The 22,279-nt window shown below is 43.9% G+C and overlaps 2 protein-coding genes across 3 annotated transcripts in view; both read left to right on the forward strand.

Moving 5' to 3' along the window:
* SLIT3 (slit guidance ligand 3) overlaps positions 1–22,279 on the forward strand; it is a 536,826-nt gene that overhangs the window by 510,454 nt on the left and 4,093 nt on the right. For both annotated transcript variants that reach the window (XM_049829395.1, XM_049829396.1), the window contains 3 exons: positions 16,597–16,751; positions 19,108–19,393; positions 21,610–21,818. In XM_049829395.1, the coding sequence (XP_049685352.1) occupies positions 16,597–16,751; positions 19,108–19,393; positions 21,610–21,818 (650 nt within the window). The remainder of the gene's footprint in view (positions 1–16,596; positions 16,752–19,107; positions 19,394–21,609; positions 21,819–22,279) is intronic.
* Positions 1–22,279, forward strand: part of PANK3 (pantothenate kinase 3) — a 307,492-nt gene that overhangs the window by 247,020 nt on the left and 38,193 nt on the right. The gene's annotated exons all lie outside the window — the stretch shown is intronic.

Raw genomic sequence — 22,279 nt, forward strand, 5'->3', positions numbered from 1 at the left:
AAAATCAGAATAAAGACTTTGCTAGAGGCTGTGTGGTCAAAAACTGGCATTTATTGGCAATACCACTGATACTGTGTCCTACTGTGATTGCAGAAAAATGTTGTGTTTTGTCATCTACTGTAAAGATGTAGTTTCTGGTGAATGTTGTAATTGAAAGAGTTCCACATAATCAGTTTCTCTGATGTTGATATTTAGCATTAATTTACTGTACCAAGACAGAACAGTGACTGTGCAACTGCAGGATTAGACTGTGTTGAATAGGAGAAGGGCTGAATTCCTCTACAGGGTGAATATTTTTAGGACTCTTACCTGTATCAGTAGTAACTACACAAACCATGAAAAGGCACAAATTACAGAGGTAAAGTGTAGGACAATTTGACCTTCAGACACTTGACTTTTCGAGATACCAAACTCACAGGTTTTATTCATTAGTCACAAGAAAGAAAAGCAAATGTAAAAGTGAAACCCATGCTCAGAGGCATTTCCCTAGGAAAGACAGATGTGCTGCTCCTGTCTTACACTGCTCGTTTAGCAGCCCTTTCCCTGGGATTAACTCCCTTCTGATTATTTTTAAGCCCTGTTGCTCCAGTTTGTTCTGTGTAAACATGCAGTTGTGACCACATAGAGCCCTTTTGGGTTCAGTCCAGTTTAATGGCATTGTGTGTGCAGAAGAGCTGTATTTCCCAGCCCACCTCACTCTTTAAGGAAGAGCATCCTATTAGAGCAAGTGAAAGGATGCCAAGTTATCACTAGCCAGGACAGGTCTTGTACTTCCTCTGGAAAGTTTTCTCAGCACTTGATAAAACTTGAGTCTTCAGGAGCATGGGAGCTGTGCAGAGCTTTCTTTGGGGGGAATGGCAACTTGTTTGAGAAAATGAGAAAATTGTTTCTGTATAAAAGCAGGTTGGCTACTACCACTGCAGGGATGTCAACAGGAAGAGCAAAGGCTTGTCCACTGTAGGAACAAAGAAAGTAGTTTGTTAGTGATTTTCACCAGCTGGATAGGTGTGAAAAATTTCTCTGTGTGTGGCTGCTAATCCTAATTGATTTCACGTTAGAGCAAAGCTGAAGCTGTTAAACAGTTTTATGCCACTAATTAGAACATAGGGAAAAGCTCATTATGTGTGGGCAGCACAGAGGGTGACAGATCAGTGTGGATGCTTGCTCTCTGTTGTCAAGGGCAGAGCGATGTGGTGACAAGAGCTGTTGCCACCATCACAACACCACCTTATGGATCTGCTGCCTTCTGGCAAAGTTGCCAGAGATGGTGAGCAGCAGTGCCCTCGTTATTCCTGCGCCCTTCGTATTGATCAAGGAGGAGGTCTCCATTCAGACTGACACCTCATTACCATAAGATTAATGGCCTGTTCACTACATTTTGTACTGTGTGATCTGTTGAGATGGGAAAGAAGCTGCTTAATACGATGCCCTTTCTGAAATGTCACTCTAATCTTTTATTAGTTTAAGGAGTGGAGCAAAATGGGATTAGCATGGAGCTTGATGGGAAAAGATTAGGTTGATTGAGAAAAACTGCAGCTAAAGAATGTCAAAAAGGGCCTCTAAATAGATTAAAGACTTGTTTTGCTTAAGGGCTGAGGAAGGGGGAGGAAACCTGCTTCTCTCCTTACAATCATAGGATTTAAGGGTAGAAGGCATGAGTGGATCTGGTTTGACCTCCCTATATAGCCTGTTTGACTTTTAGCTAAGGCGTAAGCTCTGTTTGGCTAACACATGACTTCCAGCTTGGCACCAAGTTTTGACAAGAAAACACCAAATAATGGCAAATCCTGCATTTCCTTTAGTAGCTTGGACAATGGTCAATCATTTCCATTATTCAGGCATTGGCCATAATTTCTACGTTGTGTTGCTAATACCTTCTGCATATTGTAGAGGCTTTCTCCAGGGAAATGAAAGTCCTTTTATACCTGCTACTGGCTCCCATGAGTTTATCTGTACTTTTAATCACGTTGTCTCCTAACTTGCATTTTGATGAAATAAATGGCTGATTTGGTGTGATAAATTTTATTTAAACCTTAAGAATTTGGGGAACTCTTTTCTGCAACTTCTACAATTTTTCATTTTTCAGTAAAATGGTAAAATAGGTTGCCTTCTCTGTTGCCTACTTCTTGCTGTGTTGTTTTGATGCCTCATTTAAATCTCAATCTCAGCAAAAGTGGACTGTTTGCCTTTGAGAAGCTCTTTTGAAAGACTATTAGATTAATCTTCACGGGCAATATCAGGTGCTGCTATCCTCCAAAGGGGTGCACTTCTTGGAAGAGATGAGCAGTGCTTTGGCTCTTGTTTTTCCTCAGAAGAGTCTGCCAAAAGAGGAGGACGCCTTAAAATACTGCCTGGTGGGAACTGTGCCAGCTACAGCTGCAGGAAATCTGTAACTGACCTGGTCCTGTGCTGTAACTGAGATGTTTTGCTGGCTATTTCAGGTACTCCCATGATGGGATGTGGGAAGTCATTGGCAAGCCACATTATCTGTAATTCTTCGTGAGACTCTCCATGATAAGATTTATTAATAGGACTTAAGAACAGTAAAATTAGTGAAGTACTTGGCTAATAGAGGTAATATCCTGTAAGGATAAGATAAAACCTGTTGTCAGACAGCTTGGGAAGCCAGCAGCAAGTAAGGCATACTTCATGTTAGTGTTCAGTAGTATTCAGCAGAAGGGTGCTGGAAGGATGTATGCATCATGTTACATTGCAAAACTCCCAAAACCAAGCTCCCTAGTGTACAGCCAGGATGAAGGTTTGTACCAGACACGTGGGGAGTGTGCTCTGAACTTGCTGGTTTAGTGTTTTCTGTGGGTGGCCTCACTTTTCAAACCTGTGCTAGGAGATTGAGGGCAGGGCTGTGGCATAATAGCGGATTGCAGGCATGCCAGGAAAGAGCAATTCATTTTATCTGCTCTGTGAAGGCAGGTTGTCTCTGGCTATTGGAGTGGACCTGTTCCTGTATCTTAGTTGCTACTTTGGGCAGATTTAAGTAGAACTGCAGTACAAAGTTAGTCTGGAAAAGCCCAAGATTAACTCGCTGTACATTCAGATTTGCTTTACATGTATTCGTTCCTATGGTATGTTTGGATAGAAAGGTTAAAGTTGACATTGGACTTTTCTTTCATTCTAGCCACATAAAGGTCAACAAATGTCCAATGGAAAAGACTACCTAAAATACATTGTCATTTATCATCAGGTTAGAAGGAAATACAAGTTAATGCATGAATATGCAATGGTTGAACTCGCCCTTTAAAAAGAAAAGCTGACTGGTCTGTTATTGGAACTCCTCACTTCTAAGCTGCAAAATAATGGTTTCCTGGATGTCACAGTAAACATCTTACAGAAGATCCATTTTTGAAGTAGGATTCCTATTTGTTGTTTCTTTTATTCTGTTTAATTATTCCATAGATGCACAAGTGAGAACAGAAATCTGTTCCTGAGTGCTTTATTGACCTCCTGGTTTCTGCACTGGTGAGAGTTACTCTTCCATGCCATGACAGGACTTAGTACTGAGCCAACAGCGAGTTTTTCAAATAAAGTAAATCTTTTACACAGATACCCTACCTTAATTTAAAGATACCAACTGATGCGGAATGTGGTGCTTTTATTTACCACCATACTCCAACTGTTAAAATTTTGAATTAACAAAGAGCATGTAATTCTGTAGTTTCAGCATTTGGCCATCGATACTGGTGTCTGTTTAACTGTATTCTATAGGGAGGGTTTCCTATTTTCAGCCTTTTTTCCTACGTGTGTTCCTTGAACCAGACATAAGACCTTACTTGTACTTTTTTTTTTTCTGATGGTTTTTATGCTATTACACAGTCATAGTGATTCCAATTCTAAATTAATCCTTCCCAATAAAAATGGAAAATAGCAATGTGACACAAACTACTGCTGGAGTTACCCCGGAGTTCCTAGATTGCCATGTTGCATACAGACTGTCATATCTGGTAAAGAGCAAAATGCAGACATCATTGGTGTAAAATTGTATATTTTCATGCAGGCTTCCTGACAGCAGTGAAAAAGGAGGCAGTTAGGAAACATAAGAATTAATTGTATTTGTCTTTCTGCAGAGCCTACACTCAAGTTACATTATATTTCCTTTTAAAAGTATCCTTGCATAATCTGTTTTCAAAAATGCTACATCATTAAAAATAATTCTTACAGATTGTGTCATGCAGTTCTCATGCTCGGGCTAATTGTTACATAGCATAGATTGATGTTCTTGTGGTTAAAAGGCCTGAAATAAGGGAGCTTAAATTCTTACTGTATCTGCCTCATATGTGATGACTGTGCGATGACAAATTAAATCTGGTTCTCTGTGCACAAAATTACAGAAATGCACAAGAATTAGAAAAAGTGTTTCAGAAATGTGCTGTGGGTCTCCGGAGGGTGAGGTTCTTTCTCCCTTCTCCCTCCAGGCTGTGGAGTAGCACCAGGCTCTTACCCCAGCAGCATCTGCAAACTGCCCATGCCCTTCCACATCACTCAGCCTCTGTCCGTGGCGGCTGGAGCCCGGGGAGCAGCCCACGTGGCTACCGGTACTCATTATCCAACAACAGGTCCTTGGTCATGCCACTCCTTAATGGAAATTGGTAGTACTCAAGGACTTTGGTCCTCTACTCAGATTTCATAGACTTTTCCTCCACTCTTCTGGAGCTGAGGTTGAACAGTTGCTTTGGTGATGGAAACACTTCCACACCTTCCAAAGATACAGGAGACGGGATTTTTGTGTAATTGCCTCTCTTTAGCTGCAATTGCTTATCTGCAAAAAAAGCCTAGAAGGCTTCACCATTAATTCACTGCCTTCTAGGGAGGAATGTGCTGGAGGAGTAAAAGCATTAATTATTCTGAGGATCATTATTAGAGCTTGTCAAACCCAGTTTTTACCAAAAGTCTCTTTGCAGAGCTCACTGCATGACTGGTCCTTTTCTTCCTAATACTTTCACAGTCTGCAGCTTGCGCTGTGCCTGTCCCTCGTGGGATTCCCGTTTGATACTTCTGGATGGTCTCTAAATAGACTGTTTTTCAGAGATTTCTATGAGATGTCACTGAGCTCTTAACAGTTCTGCATATTTGCAATTAATTTTATTCTCTCTATCTCGCACACTTATTTTTTCAGGTACTCCTTCGGGATTTTGCATCAAATAAACTGAAAGAAGCCAGTATTAATCTCTGACCTGCACAGTAAAAGTTGTAAAATTTGAATGTACTTATACATCTTGCATGAGCCAAGGCAAAGGACAGATGAATTATTTTTTGCCTTTATAAGGGGCCTTGGTGTATTTAAGGGGGACAAAAAAGACAAATGTGTGAGTTCTTGCCAAACTACAAACATTGCATTTCCATAGTTTTTTCTTGGATTTTTGTGTAATAGGACAGTGAAAATGTAAGGCCAAGACCTTAAAACACCACCTAACTTTTATCATTAGGTTCAGAATCAAATATTTGCTTTCATGAAATTCATAAACTTTATTCTGCTGAGATGAAGCTTAAGAAGGGTAAAGTTTTGTCCTTCAGGCTGCCTGAGGACTTAGCAGGCAAAATCTTGTTAAGCCAATTTACTTTTTTTTCTCTGTAAATCTCTTCAATGTCTCTTGCAAGAGTTATAGTTTCTCATCTCTCCTCTCTCTCCTCACCTCCACTCAGCTCATTCTTTTCAGTGTAATATCTGAGCACCCAGAAACACTGTGCTGCAGACCAACAGCTTTATTTCTAACCTTACACATACGTGTGAGGTGTTTCAGAGTGGGATGTTTTATCGGAAGGGAAAACTTTTCACAAAGCAAGTCGGTGCTGACGCGTCTGTGTACCAGGTATGGGAAGTTAGGAATAGATCATCGAAAGCCACTAGCCCTGTGGTAGTGACAAAAATAAAAGCTACATTCTCTGCATCCCAGGTCACCTTCTTCAGGGCCCAATATCTGGGGCTATCGGTCGAAGTTACACTCAGATGTCCCCTGTCAACTGAGGCTGGGCTGCACCAGTACACACAGGTGCGGCCAACATGCATGAGCTGCCAACTTGCCCAAAGCCCCATGACCAAGGCAGGCACATGCTTGGTTTTGTCTTCCCCTCAGCGCTCACCATTGAACTTTGGAGAATTTAGGCCACAGTCTGTGAAAGCAGTAAACTCAGTAGCTGCTCCTCTGCCACAAAGGGTTTCATGCCATTTTAACTCATTCTTTGAATTAACTTGTATTATGACCACTTGAACTCAAAGCAGAGATGTTATTTGTATCCTTTTGATTAGGAATGTGGCCATCGACACCATCACTGTCACCTTTATCATTGCTTTTTTAAAAAATCAGAATGCTGCTGCAGACCCAAATCAACTTTAAGCAGGTGGCAGAAGACAGTCCTCCTCCTCCCAAATCACTTTTTAAGCAGACTGTGCTGCCTTTAACGCATAGACAACATACAAGCAAATTGTCAGCAGTCTGCGTATTATGTAAGCAAATTGATTTGATGTTGTTTTCTAAACCATACGCCCATAAGCTGGTCCGTACCCTGTTACTTTAGTCACTGCATACCTGTCCTCTGCACAGCTCCACCTCTACCTCCCGGCAGCTCTCTCCCAGCTGAAGGGGACAGGAGGGAAGCCAGATATGCTGTGTCCATCCCTGCTAGTTGCTTTGTTGATCAGCAGCCTTTTAGGAAGAATTATGCAAAACAGCAGAGTGCAGAGCACACATCTACATATAACTTTAGTACAATAACATTATAATGTTGATTTCTTTCAGCACAGAATAATAAAAATGTAGTGAAGTCAGCAAGATGCCAGTACTAATCCCAAAAAGAAATGAGAGGTGATGAGATAGAGATAGTTCATAACTAAACAAAAGTCGGGGCGGGGGGGGGGCAACACCCAAAATGAATCAATGCATTAAAATTCTCTGAGTTCAGCCTCTAGTCAGAGTCTAACTTCACAGCATACTGACCCCATGCAGCTCCTCTTTCTCCTGACTGCATTGGACGCTTCAGAGGATTATGCCTAAAGATGGAAAGCAAATCCTTCCCAGTTATGACATTTTACTTTGCAAGTGGAGAGTATTAACCATTCAGTTAATACCATTAAGTATTGTCAAGAGCATCAAGAAGGAAGATGTTTGCTCTTGGAAGTTTGCTGAACTCTGGACGTAGCTCAGCACCTTGCAGGTACTTGCTGGTTTTCATGTTCAAAGTAGCCTTGGGTTTATGTAAAAATGAATGGTGAAGCCAAAAGTTGTTCTCTACAGTGATTTGACTATGACTAAAAATAATATATCTCTATCATCAAAAGAAAATTGCTGTTGAAAATGCAGAAACTTACATTATAAATGAAGGTTTTCCCATGTTTGTTAAAGTCTGTAGCTCGGTTGAGTTTTAGCCAGTTCAGTTCAAGCCTTAAAACTGCCCAGCCAAACCAAAAGTAATTGTGAAATAAGAACCATTTCTTCCACCCCAGCAGATAACCTGATTTAGTCATTAGTCTGTCTGTAACGTGGCCTCACTGCTTCTTCTAGTGAGAGCATCAGTGAAACTGTGAGAGTGGTCCTGGTGGCTCCTGAGCCTCATAAATTAGTGCTGATGTTAGTCTACATTCTGAGCAGTCAGTTTGGTTTCTGTGTGTTGGAAACATGCTCTTGGGCTGAACTCTGTTTCCACTGAGTAACTAGGAGAAAGGTGTGCAAACGTATTTTAAAAGGTATTTTCTTGCTATATCGCAGGTTGTTAGTCCAGTAGTATATTCCCAAAGTTCATTAATACTGATTATATCAGAGGAAGATTGAAGTATTCTTGTAACAGACAATGGTGGAATAAGCTTAATCATAGTCAAAATGACTTTATAAACTTCCTATGCACTAATGACTGGCTCATGTCTTGAATTGTGAGGGTTTTGCCTTACAACAACATGTAGCAAGCTAATATAACATGTTTATTTTTTTCTGCCTATAAATTTCTTGTAAACATGATGACTAACATAAAGTTTAGATGTATACCATGTGTGATAGATTTATATCCCATTTATACCAAGCGCCAGGCTCTGGATTCAATAGATACAGTCTCTGTTAGAAGTGCATGCAGAACTGGCACTGAGGGTGATCACGGAGGTGCAGCCTGGTTCTGTGCACAATTATTTCAGTGCTTCTTCCCAGTATAGAAACGTGACCCACAGCCCTGCATTTGCCAGCATGTCCCAGTGCTGCTGGAAAAGGTGGATATGGCAACTGCTATTCTGGTTGTCAAATAGCAATGGATTTTGTTTATTTTTGTGGAAGTAGAGCCATACAGCTGTAGGTACGCTGCCACAGATGAGGTGGAAACAATTTCATTTCCTGACCATGCATCAGGTTTCTAAATAATTACAGCTTCTTTTTTTGTTTGTTTGGGCTTAGCCTCCAATTTCAGATAAACCCCACCATTCTGTGTCACTCTAATTAGGAGCCCTTTTAATTGTGTTCTGTAGCGGGCCCCGCTCCCTCCTGCTAAATGGCAGATACCTTTGTATTTTCCAGACCTGAAAAGGGGATAGAAGGTGTAAAGTATTCCCCCTGATGAAATGACTCTGCGAAGACACTTGATGGATTTGCTCATCAGAACCTGAGATTTGATAGGCACTTGAATGGCAGAGCTGTTTTCAGTAGCGTTTGATAGTGGTGCTAAAAAGCAAACCCAAGCGCGCTGTTCTGTTCTGAGTCTTGGCGGGGCGGGGGGCTGTGCCGCAGCACATCCTGGTGTGTGCCACGCAACTGGACACGTACAGCGCCGGCTCTGCGCTGGGGGGGACGTGGCACTCCCTGCTGTCACTGGCCCTGCTGCTGTGCCAGGGTCTGCCGCCTTCTCTGCTGTTTGCAGTGTCTTTATTTTTGTAAGGATAACTGATTTAATGAGTCCCAATAGCATTGCAGAATCTGTATGTGATTGTTTTTACGCTCTGTATGTACTGGATTTGTTATTTTATATGATGCATGTTACAGTAAAGACACCAAGATGCAATAGCTCATTGCACCGCAATACGCTGTGTGCCGTGATGTGCAAACTCGTTCTGGTGGAGTAAGATGGGAAGGCAGTAACGCTGCAATCTGTCATTCAGGAGAGGCCTTGGACTTGAAGAGTTCATTCAAGCTATTTTTACTGCTATTACGCTTGTGTTTAACAAATTCTCAGTTAGCAGAATGAAGTATTCAGCTCTGCAGAGACACGGTGATACTGCAGAAGATCAGCGCAGCTTCGGCTCCCCAACAGTGGGGGCGGAGGGAGGTATCAGACCTCTTGCCCGTGTCAGGGACACTGTGAGAATTCACTGCAAACGAGGAGTGTTTACCCTGGCTATGAATCTGACCTTTTTATGAATAATCTAGGGAAAGGGGTCAGGACTGTGTTAATTGCATGTTGCAGGGGTATAAAAAAAGCTGCTTGCTTTTCCCTTAGAAGGTCTGTAATACAATAACTTTCACTGTTGGCAGGGGTGCTGCAGGAATTGAATTATGACTGGAAATTAGATATGCATAGCCTGGCCAAACGATCATTAAGGGAGATACGGTAATCAGCTGCCAGTGTTTAAGGGCTGTAAACACCAAGAAGAGAAAGATGGGAGTTTGGGGTGGTCTACACAGTTGTAAGTAGGAGAAAAGGTATAAAACCAAGCAAATGAAAACAGAGGTATCAAGGAAAAAAATCTTAATGTCGAGTGCTCTCAGCCTAGGAGACCTAACGCTCGAGTCATGTAAAACGGGACTGAACATAACAAAAGAGAGTATATTTTAAGCTGAAAATGAACTTGAGTGCTACAGTATATGTCTTTCACCTCTTACTTCCCTAGTCTTGTGTTCCATTAGCATTTTTTCATACTTTTTTCTCCACATGTGGTTTTTATTTGGCATCTGAAGATGATAGTGCCTGAAGTGATGTGTTATTGTAGAGGTAGCACAAACACTACTCCAATTATGATTTTGCCTTTGTTGCCATGGAGAAGTTTAAATCTATTTTAGGCCAAGGACTGATTATAACTGGAATGAAGGGCAGGAGGTAACTGTAGCTTAGAAAGGTGAAAAACCATCACCACGGATACCTGAAGTCAGCCTGGCACAGTATGAGTTTCACAGCTCCCAAATTGCTAACATCTCAATGCGGTTCACTGCAGCTCTCACCTTGTGTTTCTTGATTTTGGTACCTCTTCCCTGGTGCCTGCTCTTCCCATGTGTGGTAAGCTCCTTGAGCTCTTTTGGACATGTATTTCTGCTTATTCCTTTCTACTTCAAATGTTTTCAAAGATTATCTAAGTTCAGTGTTCCCCATGGCCTTCACTCCCCAATCACTTACCAACCTTGTGTTTGCTTTGTTCTGTGCTTCAAATGAGGCATGTCCCCATTAAGACAGAGGTCAGGAAGATCTGGAGACTGTAGCTAATGACTTGATGTTGCCATTTGCATAATTGATGGTTATACATTTCCTCAGTGACATGGTTTGCTGTGATACTTCAAGCTATTTTTGTTTTTGACTTCTCTGCCCTGCTGTTCTCTGCTGTCTACACTAAAGGTATATTACATGTCAGTGAAAAAAACTAACCCCAAAGCCCAAATTTTACAAGTTCAAATTGAATGCTTTAATCCTTTAATGCATTTCTGTTCACTGGCATATTTGTAGTGGCTCAGCTCTAAACCTCTCATGGGTATTAGAGCAAGGGGAGTCCGTGTTTATAACGTCTTTGTGTGCTTGGGACTGGAGTAGAGGGGAAAGAAAATACAGGAGGGAGAAGAGAAATAGATGAAAACCAAGAGGGGAAATCAGTTCTTTTATATATTCTCTGGGGGGTTATGTTTAACACACAACCCTTTCCCTTAATTTCTTTTGTGTTCTGGAGTCTAAGACCCCAGCAGAGGCTGTGTCCAGGGCCTGTGTGCAGTGCCCTGCACAATGGGTCCATCGGCTCATCTTGCTGGAATTGCTCTGACAGATGAGGCCAGCTCCCCGCGATAGAAATTTCAATGACACTTTCATAGAGCCCTCTCTAGTGGCCTGTCTTCCCTGTGAGGGCAGGTCTGAGCTTCCCGCCTGAGCACAGAGGGAACAGAAGGTGCTGGACCCAGGGCCTTCTCATGAGCTTTGGAAGCTGGGCTCTCCTCACGTGCCCAGTATTTTCCTCTTTCTTTATTCTTTTCCAAATCGGATCAGATGCCGTGGCCAGCTCTCAGTGCGGTAACCTTGATGGAAGCAATGTAATAGATTGTGCAGGACGTGTAACCTGGGCTATGAAAAGACGAGTGTAATGGAGAAGAGAAAGGTAAGGGGTGCTGCTGGTTAAGGAGCAGCAAGCGTGTCCCCTTTGCTGGGCAGGCAGGGCACTGCGGGCAGCAGCTACCCCTCGTCAGCACCTGGGGGGGTCCCCGGGCAGCCAGCTCCGACTCAGATCGGTTCACGGCACTGCTATCTGGAGGAATCCTCCTGCCAACGCTCCCCGTTTGGCTGTGCATTACTTCCTTTCCCTCAAGATGAATACTTTAAGGGACCTGAAGTGATTACACTCGGAAGGGAACCGAAACGGTTTCTCAGCATCAAGTTTGTAACGAGACTCAAGTGAAGGTCCTGTAGAGACTGTGAATAGAGTCTATGAAACGTCTGACGAGATGGGCCCTCACCAGACTGCTGCTTGCAGTATGAGAAGCAGTTCCTGGGTCCTGAAGAATCTCTCTGTGACATAAAACCGGTCTTTTGATTCCTTTTACTGCTTACTTTTTAGCAAGTTTAATTATTAAATTCCTGAAAATCCTTGCTTACACTTCAAACATAATTCCTCCCTTCTTTTCCAACAAGAATGTATTGCAAACTACATAACATCCAATGGTGCTGGAAGTTGGAAGTTGGCTAAAAACTCCTGACGGTCTTTTTTGATAGCTTGGAAAAATCTCAGGAGCCAGGCCTTGGTTTGCTAGCGCCCCCGAGAAAAGCAGCTGGCTCAAATCTAGCAGCCCCTCGGCTTCTTCCGTCAGTTCCTTTCCCCTCTCCCTGGCTTTGCTCAGACGTATTGCCTTGATTTAACCATAAAGCATGAAAAACCTTTGCAAAAAGGAAGGAGTTGGGTAACGTCAAGTCAGCTGCCGGCTGCGTGACACGGCGAGATCTGCAGCAGTAACGCAATCGGGAGCAGCCAGCCAAACCGAACCTGCCCGAGCAGCTTACACAAGCTCCTGCGGGTCCCTGTCCCGAGCGAGCGAGCGGGTGCAAGGCTGGGTAGCGGACGGGGCGGTGAGCATCCCTCCCGGCGGCGGGAGAGGAGCAGGAGGAGCAGGAGGAGGAGGAGAAGGAGGAGGAGGAGGAGGAGGAGGAAGGCGCGGGCCCGGCCGCGCCGTCCCCGGGCGCCGCCGTCCGCTCCGCGGTGCTCCGGCGCCCTCTGCCGCCCGCCCGCCGCCGCCGCCGCCCCGGCCCCCGCCGCGGGGCTCGACGGAGCCCCCGCCGGGTTTACAGCCCGGCGTCCCGCTCCGAGCCCGGCGGCCGGCGTTCGGCACAGCGCCGGCGGTGCCGGCCCGGCGGGTCCAGCGCCCGCGGCCCTGAGCCCTCTGGCAGCGGGCGCGGTGCGGGCGCGGCGCGGGGCTGCTGCCGACAGGCGGTGATCCCCGACTCCGGGGCGGGTATTGACGCACCGCAGGCTGTTTCGGGAGGAAGAGCTCGGTGAGACCACCTGACCCCCAATAAGAATTCAATTAAGATTTTAATGAAACCCTTGCAGAGAGCTGGGTCAGGGAGAGGCCCCTTGAAAAAAAGCCGAGCGCAGCAAGTTTGTGCCGCGAGCCGCGTTGCGATGCGCTGCTCGGCGTCTGTGGCTTTCTTCCCTTCATCTCCAGCCAAGCCACTGTCTCCAGCTGCCTCAGACGATTGCTGAGTCTCCTAAAGGCCCAGCTACACAAGAGGCTCCGAGGAGAGTTCATACGGCTTTTCTCTCACCCCTGTTTTTCTCCCCCGATGTTGTCTCCATCTCTTTCAAAATCCAAGGGCATCTTAATGTCTTTCTGTCAGCAACAGCAATAAGTGCTTTAACACAAGTATCTCCCGGCTGGGGATTTTCTGCCGTCCTGGCCGTCCACACTCAGCTTTTCTATCATGTGTCTGCGTCTTCTCAAAAAGCAAATGAGTGCTTTGCCTGTTTGGACTTTATCTGCTTTACAAAACTGCCCTGGCGGGCGATGGCTGCAAGTTACTTTGTTTCTCAAAGTCCAGGCACAGATTATTTTAATTCGGAGTTAAAAAGTGAAATAGTCAGAACTGAGTAGTATTCATCCACAGGTACCTACGGACAGGGACCTCTCACTCCCTTTCCGGCAAAACTACCAGCCCTGGGTACGCTGAAAGGCGTGAGCACCACGTGGGGTGGCTGCTTCCATCGCCAGGACACACAGACTTTTGTTTGCCTGTTAGCTAAGGCATAATCTGGAAAAAGCACATGCTGTGGAGGAGTAGGTGATTAATGCCTGTGAAATCCTGGCCCAGGGAAGAGCCAGCCCTGCCAGACATGATAACGTTGTCCTCCGACAAATGGTCATAGCTTGGCCTTCTTCAGATAACGATGTGGGTTTATGCGTTACCTTCAGATACAGATCCCACTGGGGAAGGGTTCCCTGTCTTACAGCCATCCATCCCACCTCCTCAATGCTCAGCTCTCAGAGCTGATGGGTTTTGGCTATACTTCTTCCTTTCGTTGGCACTTCTGCATAGACTAACAATTACAAATACGCATTTCCATTTATCTCGCACCTTTCAGCTGGAAGTCAAAGTAGTTTACCCATATGAATTAAGCACTGCAACCCAACAGTTAGATATGCAGGGAGTACGTAGGAATCACCCGGTCGGCACATTGCTGTAACACAGCTGTTTCTTGTAATGTGGCAGATACTTAGAAGAATTCAAGAAAATCTAAACAGAAACTTTGGACTAGCTGTTTTCAAACTTATTTGAGTTGTCAATCCATAAAGTAGTCTGCTAGAGGTGTGGGCCCCAACACAGCAGACTCAGGAACGGTAATGATAGGCTTGGTTTTTGGAGTTGCAGGCGCGGCATCACCTTTGGCAATGAGTCCAGCATAAGTCCTCAGCCTCTTATCCCAGCCCACGCAACTCGCTGCCCTTGCAGTGGCCCTGATATGACTGTATTTTGAGCCAGACTGTCTACTGGATCAACTGGATCTGGATTTTTGTACAATGTTAAACTTTTTTTTTTTCTTTTTTTTTTTTTTTTTTCTTAAAAACACTTCAGTCAGTACCATCAGCTCTAGGTTCTTGAGACCTGGCTCCCCTGGGCTCTCTTGCCATCCTGAGGACGGGCAGGAACTGCAGCCCAGCTGCTTTCCTGCAGGTCAAGGATGAGCAGTTCAGCCAGCAGAGCTTTCCCAGGAGCTGTTCTGTGGCAGAATTAACTTACCTCATGTTTATGTAAAGCTACACCATAAAGGTGCTCATATACTGCTGTCATCTTATAACCTCTGTAATCTTACGTAAACTTTTAAAGGCATATGTGTTTGTGATTCATCCCAGAAACCTGTGGGGACAGCAGCACTGTAGAGGCACGTTAGCTCAGTTCTGAAACAGCTGTGTGCTCTTAAAGAAGCACATCCTCAGAAATGCCTTCAGTGCTGAATTTCTGCCTGACATTGCTCAGGCGTAATTGGTTATGTCAGGTCTACTGTAAAACACCATAAAAATGGAACTTCTTCCAGGAACAACTGAATTCTGGTAATTTCGAAGTCATGTACTTTGTTTCTGAAGTTGAGGCCCTATTTCCATGCTACACCACCCTTACACATCAGTTTTGCAGGACTGGGCACTAAAGATGGGCAGCACGTCATCTAGGTTGAGAGGTGGACACATCTAAAAGGTGATTCATTCTCAGAGATGATTCACTCTGTAAGTGTGCCGGTTTCTCTCCACTGATAGTAAAGAAAATCTGGGCAATAGAGACATCTACATTGCAGCTTTACAGAACCCCTGAAAGAAATCTGACCTATGACTTTGTAACTTACTGAGAGAGGATGCTGAGCTTATGGGCCATTTGAATGAGCAGAAACCCATTCTTAAAACTAACCTTTTACATTTTAGTATAGTATTTACCACTTGTGCAGCAATCCCAAATCCAGATTTGGCTAAGCAGTATCTCAGGATGCCTAAATCCCACAGTTGGTGTTTTCTGTCTTTATCCTTACGTAAGAGAACCACCACCCAGCTAGCAAGCCTGCCGGGACGAATTTGGAAAAAGATGCTCACAGGCCAAGCTTAAGATGTGTTGGCAACACTGTGCATGTGGGCAGTTTACATAGCCCACAGTCTAATTTTGGCTGTAACCGCTACTGCTATTAGATTCTCATTATGCACTGGTGTTTGCATGCATATGGAACAGAGGCTGTACCATTTAATTACATCTACAGCAGGGGAAATGTCCCATCACATCTCTAACTACCAGCCTAATTTGAAACCCTCTTTGCTCAAGAGCAGGTAATCCCACCCTTGCCCCTCCCTACTTTTGGGAGTGCGTGAAGTTATCAAGTTGTTTTAGAGAATTTCAACAGGCAGCATAAAAGCTTGAGAGCTGAAGCTGCCCTGAAAATAAAAAATGATAGTGTGATGCAAATTGAATTGTACTACTGCATCTTTTAATTTCTGGGAGACTGAACTGAACATGAAGGTGAAGATGGTATGTGGTGCAGACTAGCAAAGAGCTGTTATCTGACTCACTGCAGGCTTCATGCATTTGAAAAATCAGTGTTAAAAATACCTGAGCAATAAATACACGGTGCCTTTAATACCTTGTCTGCTCAGACGGCTACCTGCTCCCTGTCATCCCCCCCAAATTCCTGCTGTCTTGTTCTCAGACCTCAATCTACACCTAAATGTTTCTCAAAGAGGAGTAGCCCTTTGTCAGTTTTCCTTGCATTCAGGTATGACTGTATTGTATTGTGCTGTGTTGTGTTGTATTGTATTGAACAAAGTACTCCAGTCATTTATAAGCCAAAACCTCCTGAGTTCCTTCTGGGGCTTTAAGAAACCCAGCCTGTCCTTATGCCTTAGCACGTAGTTACAAGAGACTTCTGCTGTGAGGAAGTGCTGGTTTCAGAGGCCCCTGCTGTCTCTTGCCCCAAACTGCAGTCCCTCCCTGCCCCTGTGAAATAATTTGCGTTTAAGCTAACCATACAAGAAGAAATCATTTCAGTGATCCAGCTTGTATATAGGCACCAAGCAGTGTGACAGAGGGGAGCAAGCTGCGGCTGAGAGCACAGAATAGGGGATTTTAGGTAATTTTGCCACCAAAGCCAACATATCATGTAGCTACACCCTTGCTTTTCTGCCTGGGGAAACACAACTACAGTAGCTACTATTCTGATTACCTGTCCTCTCAAGTGTTATATATCTGTAGGTACTGCCTGCACAGGAATCACCAATGTTTAAATTTGTACCTTGGAGGCTCACGCTAGAAGAAATGTCAAGAATACGGTGACCATAAAGGAGCATGGAATGGGAGCCATGCCTTGCAAGGTGTAACACCGGGACACAGGATGTCAGAGAAGCAGACACAGTTCATTGTTAAAGTCACCTTCTAATTCTCTTTTTTTTTTTCTTTTAGTGTGGAAACAGTAAATGATGGGCAGTTTCATAGTGTGGAACTCGTGATGCTGAATCAAACTCTGAACCTGGTGGTGGACAAGGGGACGCCCAAAAGCCTAGGAAAACTCCAGAAACAGTCTCCTGTCAGCCTCAACACACCCCTCTACATTGGAGGTATAGTGAGTTGCTCTGGACTTTGAGATTTTAGCATGTCTTCTCAGAAGCAAATCATATTCCGTCCTCTGGAGAGGACTCTCCAAGGGCAGGCAGGGTGCGGAAACTAGCAGTTTGCCTTTCCTCTCTGCCAGAGGTTGCTTCCCTGAACAGAGAGCCTGGAAACCACACCTCTGCTGTTCTGCTTTGTACTCCATAGTCCACTAGTGCCCCACCGCACAGCCAGCACAAGCTCACACGCCACACCAGGGAGGTTAACCCCAGCACAGCATAGGCAGTTTCTATGTTATACAGCCACGGCAAGAACAATCAGTTTGTCATTTCTAAAGCTTTCAGAACTGGCTGTCACCAAAATGTCGTGGTTGAAGAATACAATGGAAGTGTCACAAACAGTCACGGTAAAAAAGCAAATCAATAGTCAGTAGGTTTAAATATACTGTAAATGAGAGGTCTTTCCACTGGAAATTTTATAGAGGTCTACAATTTTTTGGGAGAAAAAAAGATTAAACCTCCAAACCATGTTAACACACAAGCTGATAATGAACTTCTTGGCTAATAGTTTTCTCATGAGAAACTGAAGCCAGAGCTTCAGTATTAGAAAGGTATTAGAATTGACCAAACTTCAGTTAAGAATTTTTTTCACATTCGGTACTGATTTTGGGGGGAAGAGGAGCAAATGGGGTGGGGAACAGATGCCCAGAATAATGACTGTCCCTCTGATTAGGTGTCTGGATATGTGAGACAGCATAAAGGCTGTGCTCTGCCCAATTGATTTGTTTTTGCCAGAACCCCCCACTAGGTCTATTCTGGACAGAATGTTGAAATCTCTCTCTTTGGGTAACACGGAGTTCTTGAATTTTTCAGTCAGCCTGTTCTAAATACAAAAGTCAGCAGAACAATAATAGACTGAGAAAGTCTTTGGGCTTTTTCTAATGAGATCATTGAAGCCACTAGTAGAAACTCTCACCAATCTCACTTGGTGTTGGTCAAGCCTTTTGTAAATAATTCCCTTTAATAACACTTTCCTAAAAGAATGCCGAATGTGCACTTGTAAATCAGAAAACTGGCTAATCTTGCTTTGTACGGAGCTGAACTTTTATAATTGGCTCCTATTAAGAATGTCACAGGCTATTGAAGAGCATTATGAATCAAAGCTAATCTGCTGTTGAGGCCATCACAATTTCTCCCTCCAGCACAGCATAAAAGATACCAACTCCGCAGCAATTTATACACAGGGAACTTGGGAAGTAATCACGTGGAAAAGTTTTGTTAATGGATGAGCATTGTGGATCAATACTAATTCTCAAAAGGTACCTACAAAAATGCATTCACAGGACAAACCCGAGACCTGAAATAAAGGACTATTGGATACCAGAAGTCATGGGCTCAGTGGAGACTTTTTTTATTGCCCATTAAACCCTCACTGTCCTGCATGTGCCACCTCTCTGTGTGTAGCATTCCCATGGAAGCCAGCTGCCCTTCCACTGCAGACTGTTTAATTAAAGTAATTGATTAAATTATCCCAGAGCAATTGGTCCTAACCTACGCTAAGCTTTAAGACAGATTTTGTCCATCTCTCCAACTACATCACCTGGTATAGCAACTTTCCTCCTAACACAGGTTTAAACAAAGATCCTGGTTTTGGTTTAAGACCATCTTTAACAGTGGAGTTACTTATGGATAACAAATTCAGAGGCCTTACATGGTTGAAAATGGAAGCACTTGCCTATGCTAATGCATCTATACAGCCCAAGAGGATGTCAGTGGGGAGGGCGTAACACAACATCCAAAAGAACCTGCTGGCCATCTGAGCATATGAACTCTTCCAAGTGCTTTAGCAAAATGGAGGGTACTCACCACAAAGACTTGGCCTGGCCCCCTGCAGTGCTGTTCCCTGTCTCTAGTGTTTACCTGCACTAGTTTCGGTGGGGTGCACTCTTACCACTCCTCGTCTTAATGCTGTGATCTTGTAATGCCTAGCTATCTTGCTGTATCCCAGAAGTAGTAGCTACCTGTTGTCAAGTAAATACATTTTCAAACCTTTCGGAAGGATAATTGCTATTAAACTATATACAGAAGGAGCATTATCTAAGGACAAGAACACATGGCCATTGGCCAAAAAAAAAGGACTTGTTCTTGTCCTATACTTCCTACATAAGCTTGGGCAAGTGATTTTATTTTTGTTTCTTTCCATTTCCAGAATGAGGAAAATGAGACTGTGCTACCTTATGAAGGTCCTATGCAAATTAGTTCTTTAAAGATTATAAGGGGCTGTGACAAGAAACATTAGCAATTATAATTTATGTACTATCATTGTAACTGTGAGTAAACCTTCCCTTTTTGTTTTTATCTGAAGGGATCCCGACCTCTACTGGATTATCTTCACTGCGCCAGGGTGCAGATAAGACACCAAATGGTTTTCACGGATGTATTCACGATGTCCGCATCAATAACGAGCTGCAGGATTTCAAGGATTTACCACAGCAGTCACTAGGAGTCCTTCCTGGCTGCAAATCCTGTAACATCTGCAAGCACGGTATTTGCCGGTCCCTAGAGAAAACAAGTGTGATTTGTGAGTGTCACCCAGGCTGGACAGGCCCCCTGTGTGACCAGGAAATTGGAGACCCATGTCTTAACCACAAGTAAGCTTGAATGAATGGTGATGGGGGGGGGGCGGAAGCTTTACAGCTAATGCATATTTCACATTTCATCTTGTAAAACCACATCTGACTATTTTTGGAGGTGCTGGGTTCCCACATGAAATTATTGACAGTTGTGAGTCAGCATCCATGGCAACTCTCTATTTCCACGTCTTGTTCTGATGTTGCTCACTCTCCAGATGAGCTCTTTGTCCTAGAGGAGCTAAGGTGTTAATACTGCAGGTCATACTTTCAGATGTGACTCTAGGCATTAAAATATGAAAACTCCTGTTAATGGATATGGATTACCTCTGAGGTGGTGAGTGCCTGCACTTATTGAGAGCAGAGCTACCTGTGAGCAGGAGGTACGCATTTTAGGGATATGCTCGCAGCAGCATTGGACCCAGTATTCAAACTAACTCCCTGAAAACCATTCTGCACTCCAATGTGAACAGTTTTAAATTTCCCAAATAGCTGGCTTAAATATTACAGTATGAAACACCCCTTTAAAGTGCAAGTTTAAAGGGTAGCGTGGAGTTGCATGTGAAGGGAGCATAAGTGTAAAGCATTCACAGTTCAAAGGCTCAATAACCACATCTCCATCAGAAACACTGGATGAATAGCTTGCTTATGGCAAGTACACAAGGAAACAGTCCAACGCAGACCAGCAGTCTGCTTAGTTCAGTGCTGTTTTGTAAGCAGATGGAAGTACTTTTTGTTTTAGAAGCTACTTTGGTTGCACTACCTGTGGAAGGGGCTTTTCACAAGCACATACTTTTGACAGGTAAATTGACACAGTAAATAATCACTCTCTTAAGGGCAGAAATTTAACTTGGCACAGGTACCATTTTAGACTTGCTTCTGGGTCTAATTCTGCAAAGTACTGAATCCTGGAAGGTGGTGAGAAGCACCTGAGAGTTTACAGACCAAAGGTATGAAGACCTAAGTGAAGAAACACTCAGAGGCCCAAATGTATCCTTGAATTTCCAACATCAGCATTAAGCTGTTGTGGCTGGACAGAGAAAAATAAGGGAGTTCCACATCTTTATGTGATGAGGGATTGTTTCTCTCATAATCCAAGGAGAGTGATGCAATCATGAACGTAGCCCCCTTGCTGAGGAAAGTAGCTGCGCATATTTTTAATGCTTGCATACTGTCCCACCTTTCATTAAATTACTTTAGCCTTTTGGAGTTGGCTCCTTAAACCCAAGCCCTTTGTATCCAAGGGAGTACAGTGCCCTGCGGGTAGGTGCCTGCTCCAACACTCACAGATTAATCTCAGTGAGGAAATGCAACTGTAAAGACCAGGTAGTTGATAACAAGAGTTACTATCCAAGCACACCTTTGGTTAGTGGGGCAGAAAATACTACTTTGTGTAGACTGTGACTCCCTTTTTTACAGTATTTTGCATGTCTTGACGTGACTGAAACTGCTTTTATTATTTGTGCTTTTTAGTTCAAAGCTTAAAAATGAAGTGTACAAGGATTCAACATAAGCAGGGAACAATTTTAATGTACCAGAAAGAAAATCAATACAAATAAGACATGGGTTTACGTCAAGCGGGACCTGATATAGGAAAGGTTTATAAGCCCTGAGCAGTTTTCCCTTGGCTGGACAGTGTTGCTTTCTTCCCTATCCTCAGTCCATTTCAAGTCTGTCCCTATCACAGAAGTGGGGATGGTGTCAACCTGCTAAGGATCAACACCCCTCCCTGTGGTATTCCTCAGAAATACCAAAGCTCACTGCACACCACAGCAGCCAGGGAACCCTTGAACTACAACTGGCCATCAATAAGTCTATGCATAGCTTTTCCACAAGCACCTTCGTTTATCACACTGTTTTTCCTCACCTGATACTATTTGTAGAGTAATTCTGCTAAGGAAGCCTGGGCATGCAGTTAGATTGTTGGCACTTAGTTCCACGTGCTGATGCTGTAAATGTGAGCTGTCTTGTGTGTATGCCAAACGTTGGTCCATGCTCACGGAGCCTAATGTTTTTCAAAGAGATCGCTTAGGATCACAAATTCTAAATGTATTCTCTGAACGTTATCCAGTATTCACTGAAAGCTCACAGTTTCTTCAGAGTGTTTGACACTGAACTTCTGTTTTTGGATTAGTATCCTGGAATAAAATGGGCAGAAATGTCAAAACCAAACAACCCTGAGAAAAGGAACTTTCACGTCTAACACAGACCAGCTCTAAATGTTTCTCTTTCTCCAGGTGTCTGCATGGTAAGTGCATGGTGGCCAGTGTTGCTTACACCTGTAAGTGCATGGAGGGCTACACAGGCATGTACTGTGACAAGAAGAACAATTCCTCAAATTCCTGCAGGATTTTGAAATGCAACCATGGGCAGTGTAAAATTTCCGAGCATGGGGAACCCTACTGCGAATGCGATCCAAACTATAGTGGAGAACATTGTGACAGAGGTACGCTTGGCCACAGGGCCCAGGATGCTGGTCTGCTGCATTTCTGGTTTACACCTTTGTTTTTACCTGTCTTGTATGTGACTTGTATTTGGGGGTAAATGGCAAAGAGTAAAAGATAAAGCTAAGTCAGCCTCTGCAGAGCAATACAGGGAGAAGAAAAGTACCACACAACAGCTAGCTAGCTAGCTACTATCCAAACATATGGAAAGGGGGACATCTGTAGTGAAGAGTTTTATTCTGTCTCCTGAATCCTCAAGGTTTGCTGCTCCCAGGATTCTGGTGGGATGTTTGAAGGAGAGTTTGTTCTGAGGTTTACCCTCAGCAAGCAGTGATCAGTTAATTGCAGTGCTGGGAAAGGAGGTCTCACCCTGCATACCAAGGGCTTTGGTAGATGACATGAGCAGGAACTGGAAGGCAGGAGGTACTGCTCATCTGAAGTGGCAGTGAAAGTCCTCGGCTTG

Source organism: Accipiter gentilis, chromosome 26 (genome assembly GCF_929443795.1).
Source record: "Accipiter gentilis chromosome 26, bAccGen1.1, whole genome shotgun sequence".
Classification (NCBI taxonomy): Eukaryota; Metazoa; Chordata; class Aves; order Accipitriformes; family Accipitridae; genus Astur; species Astur gentilis.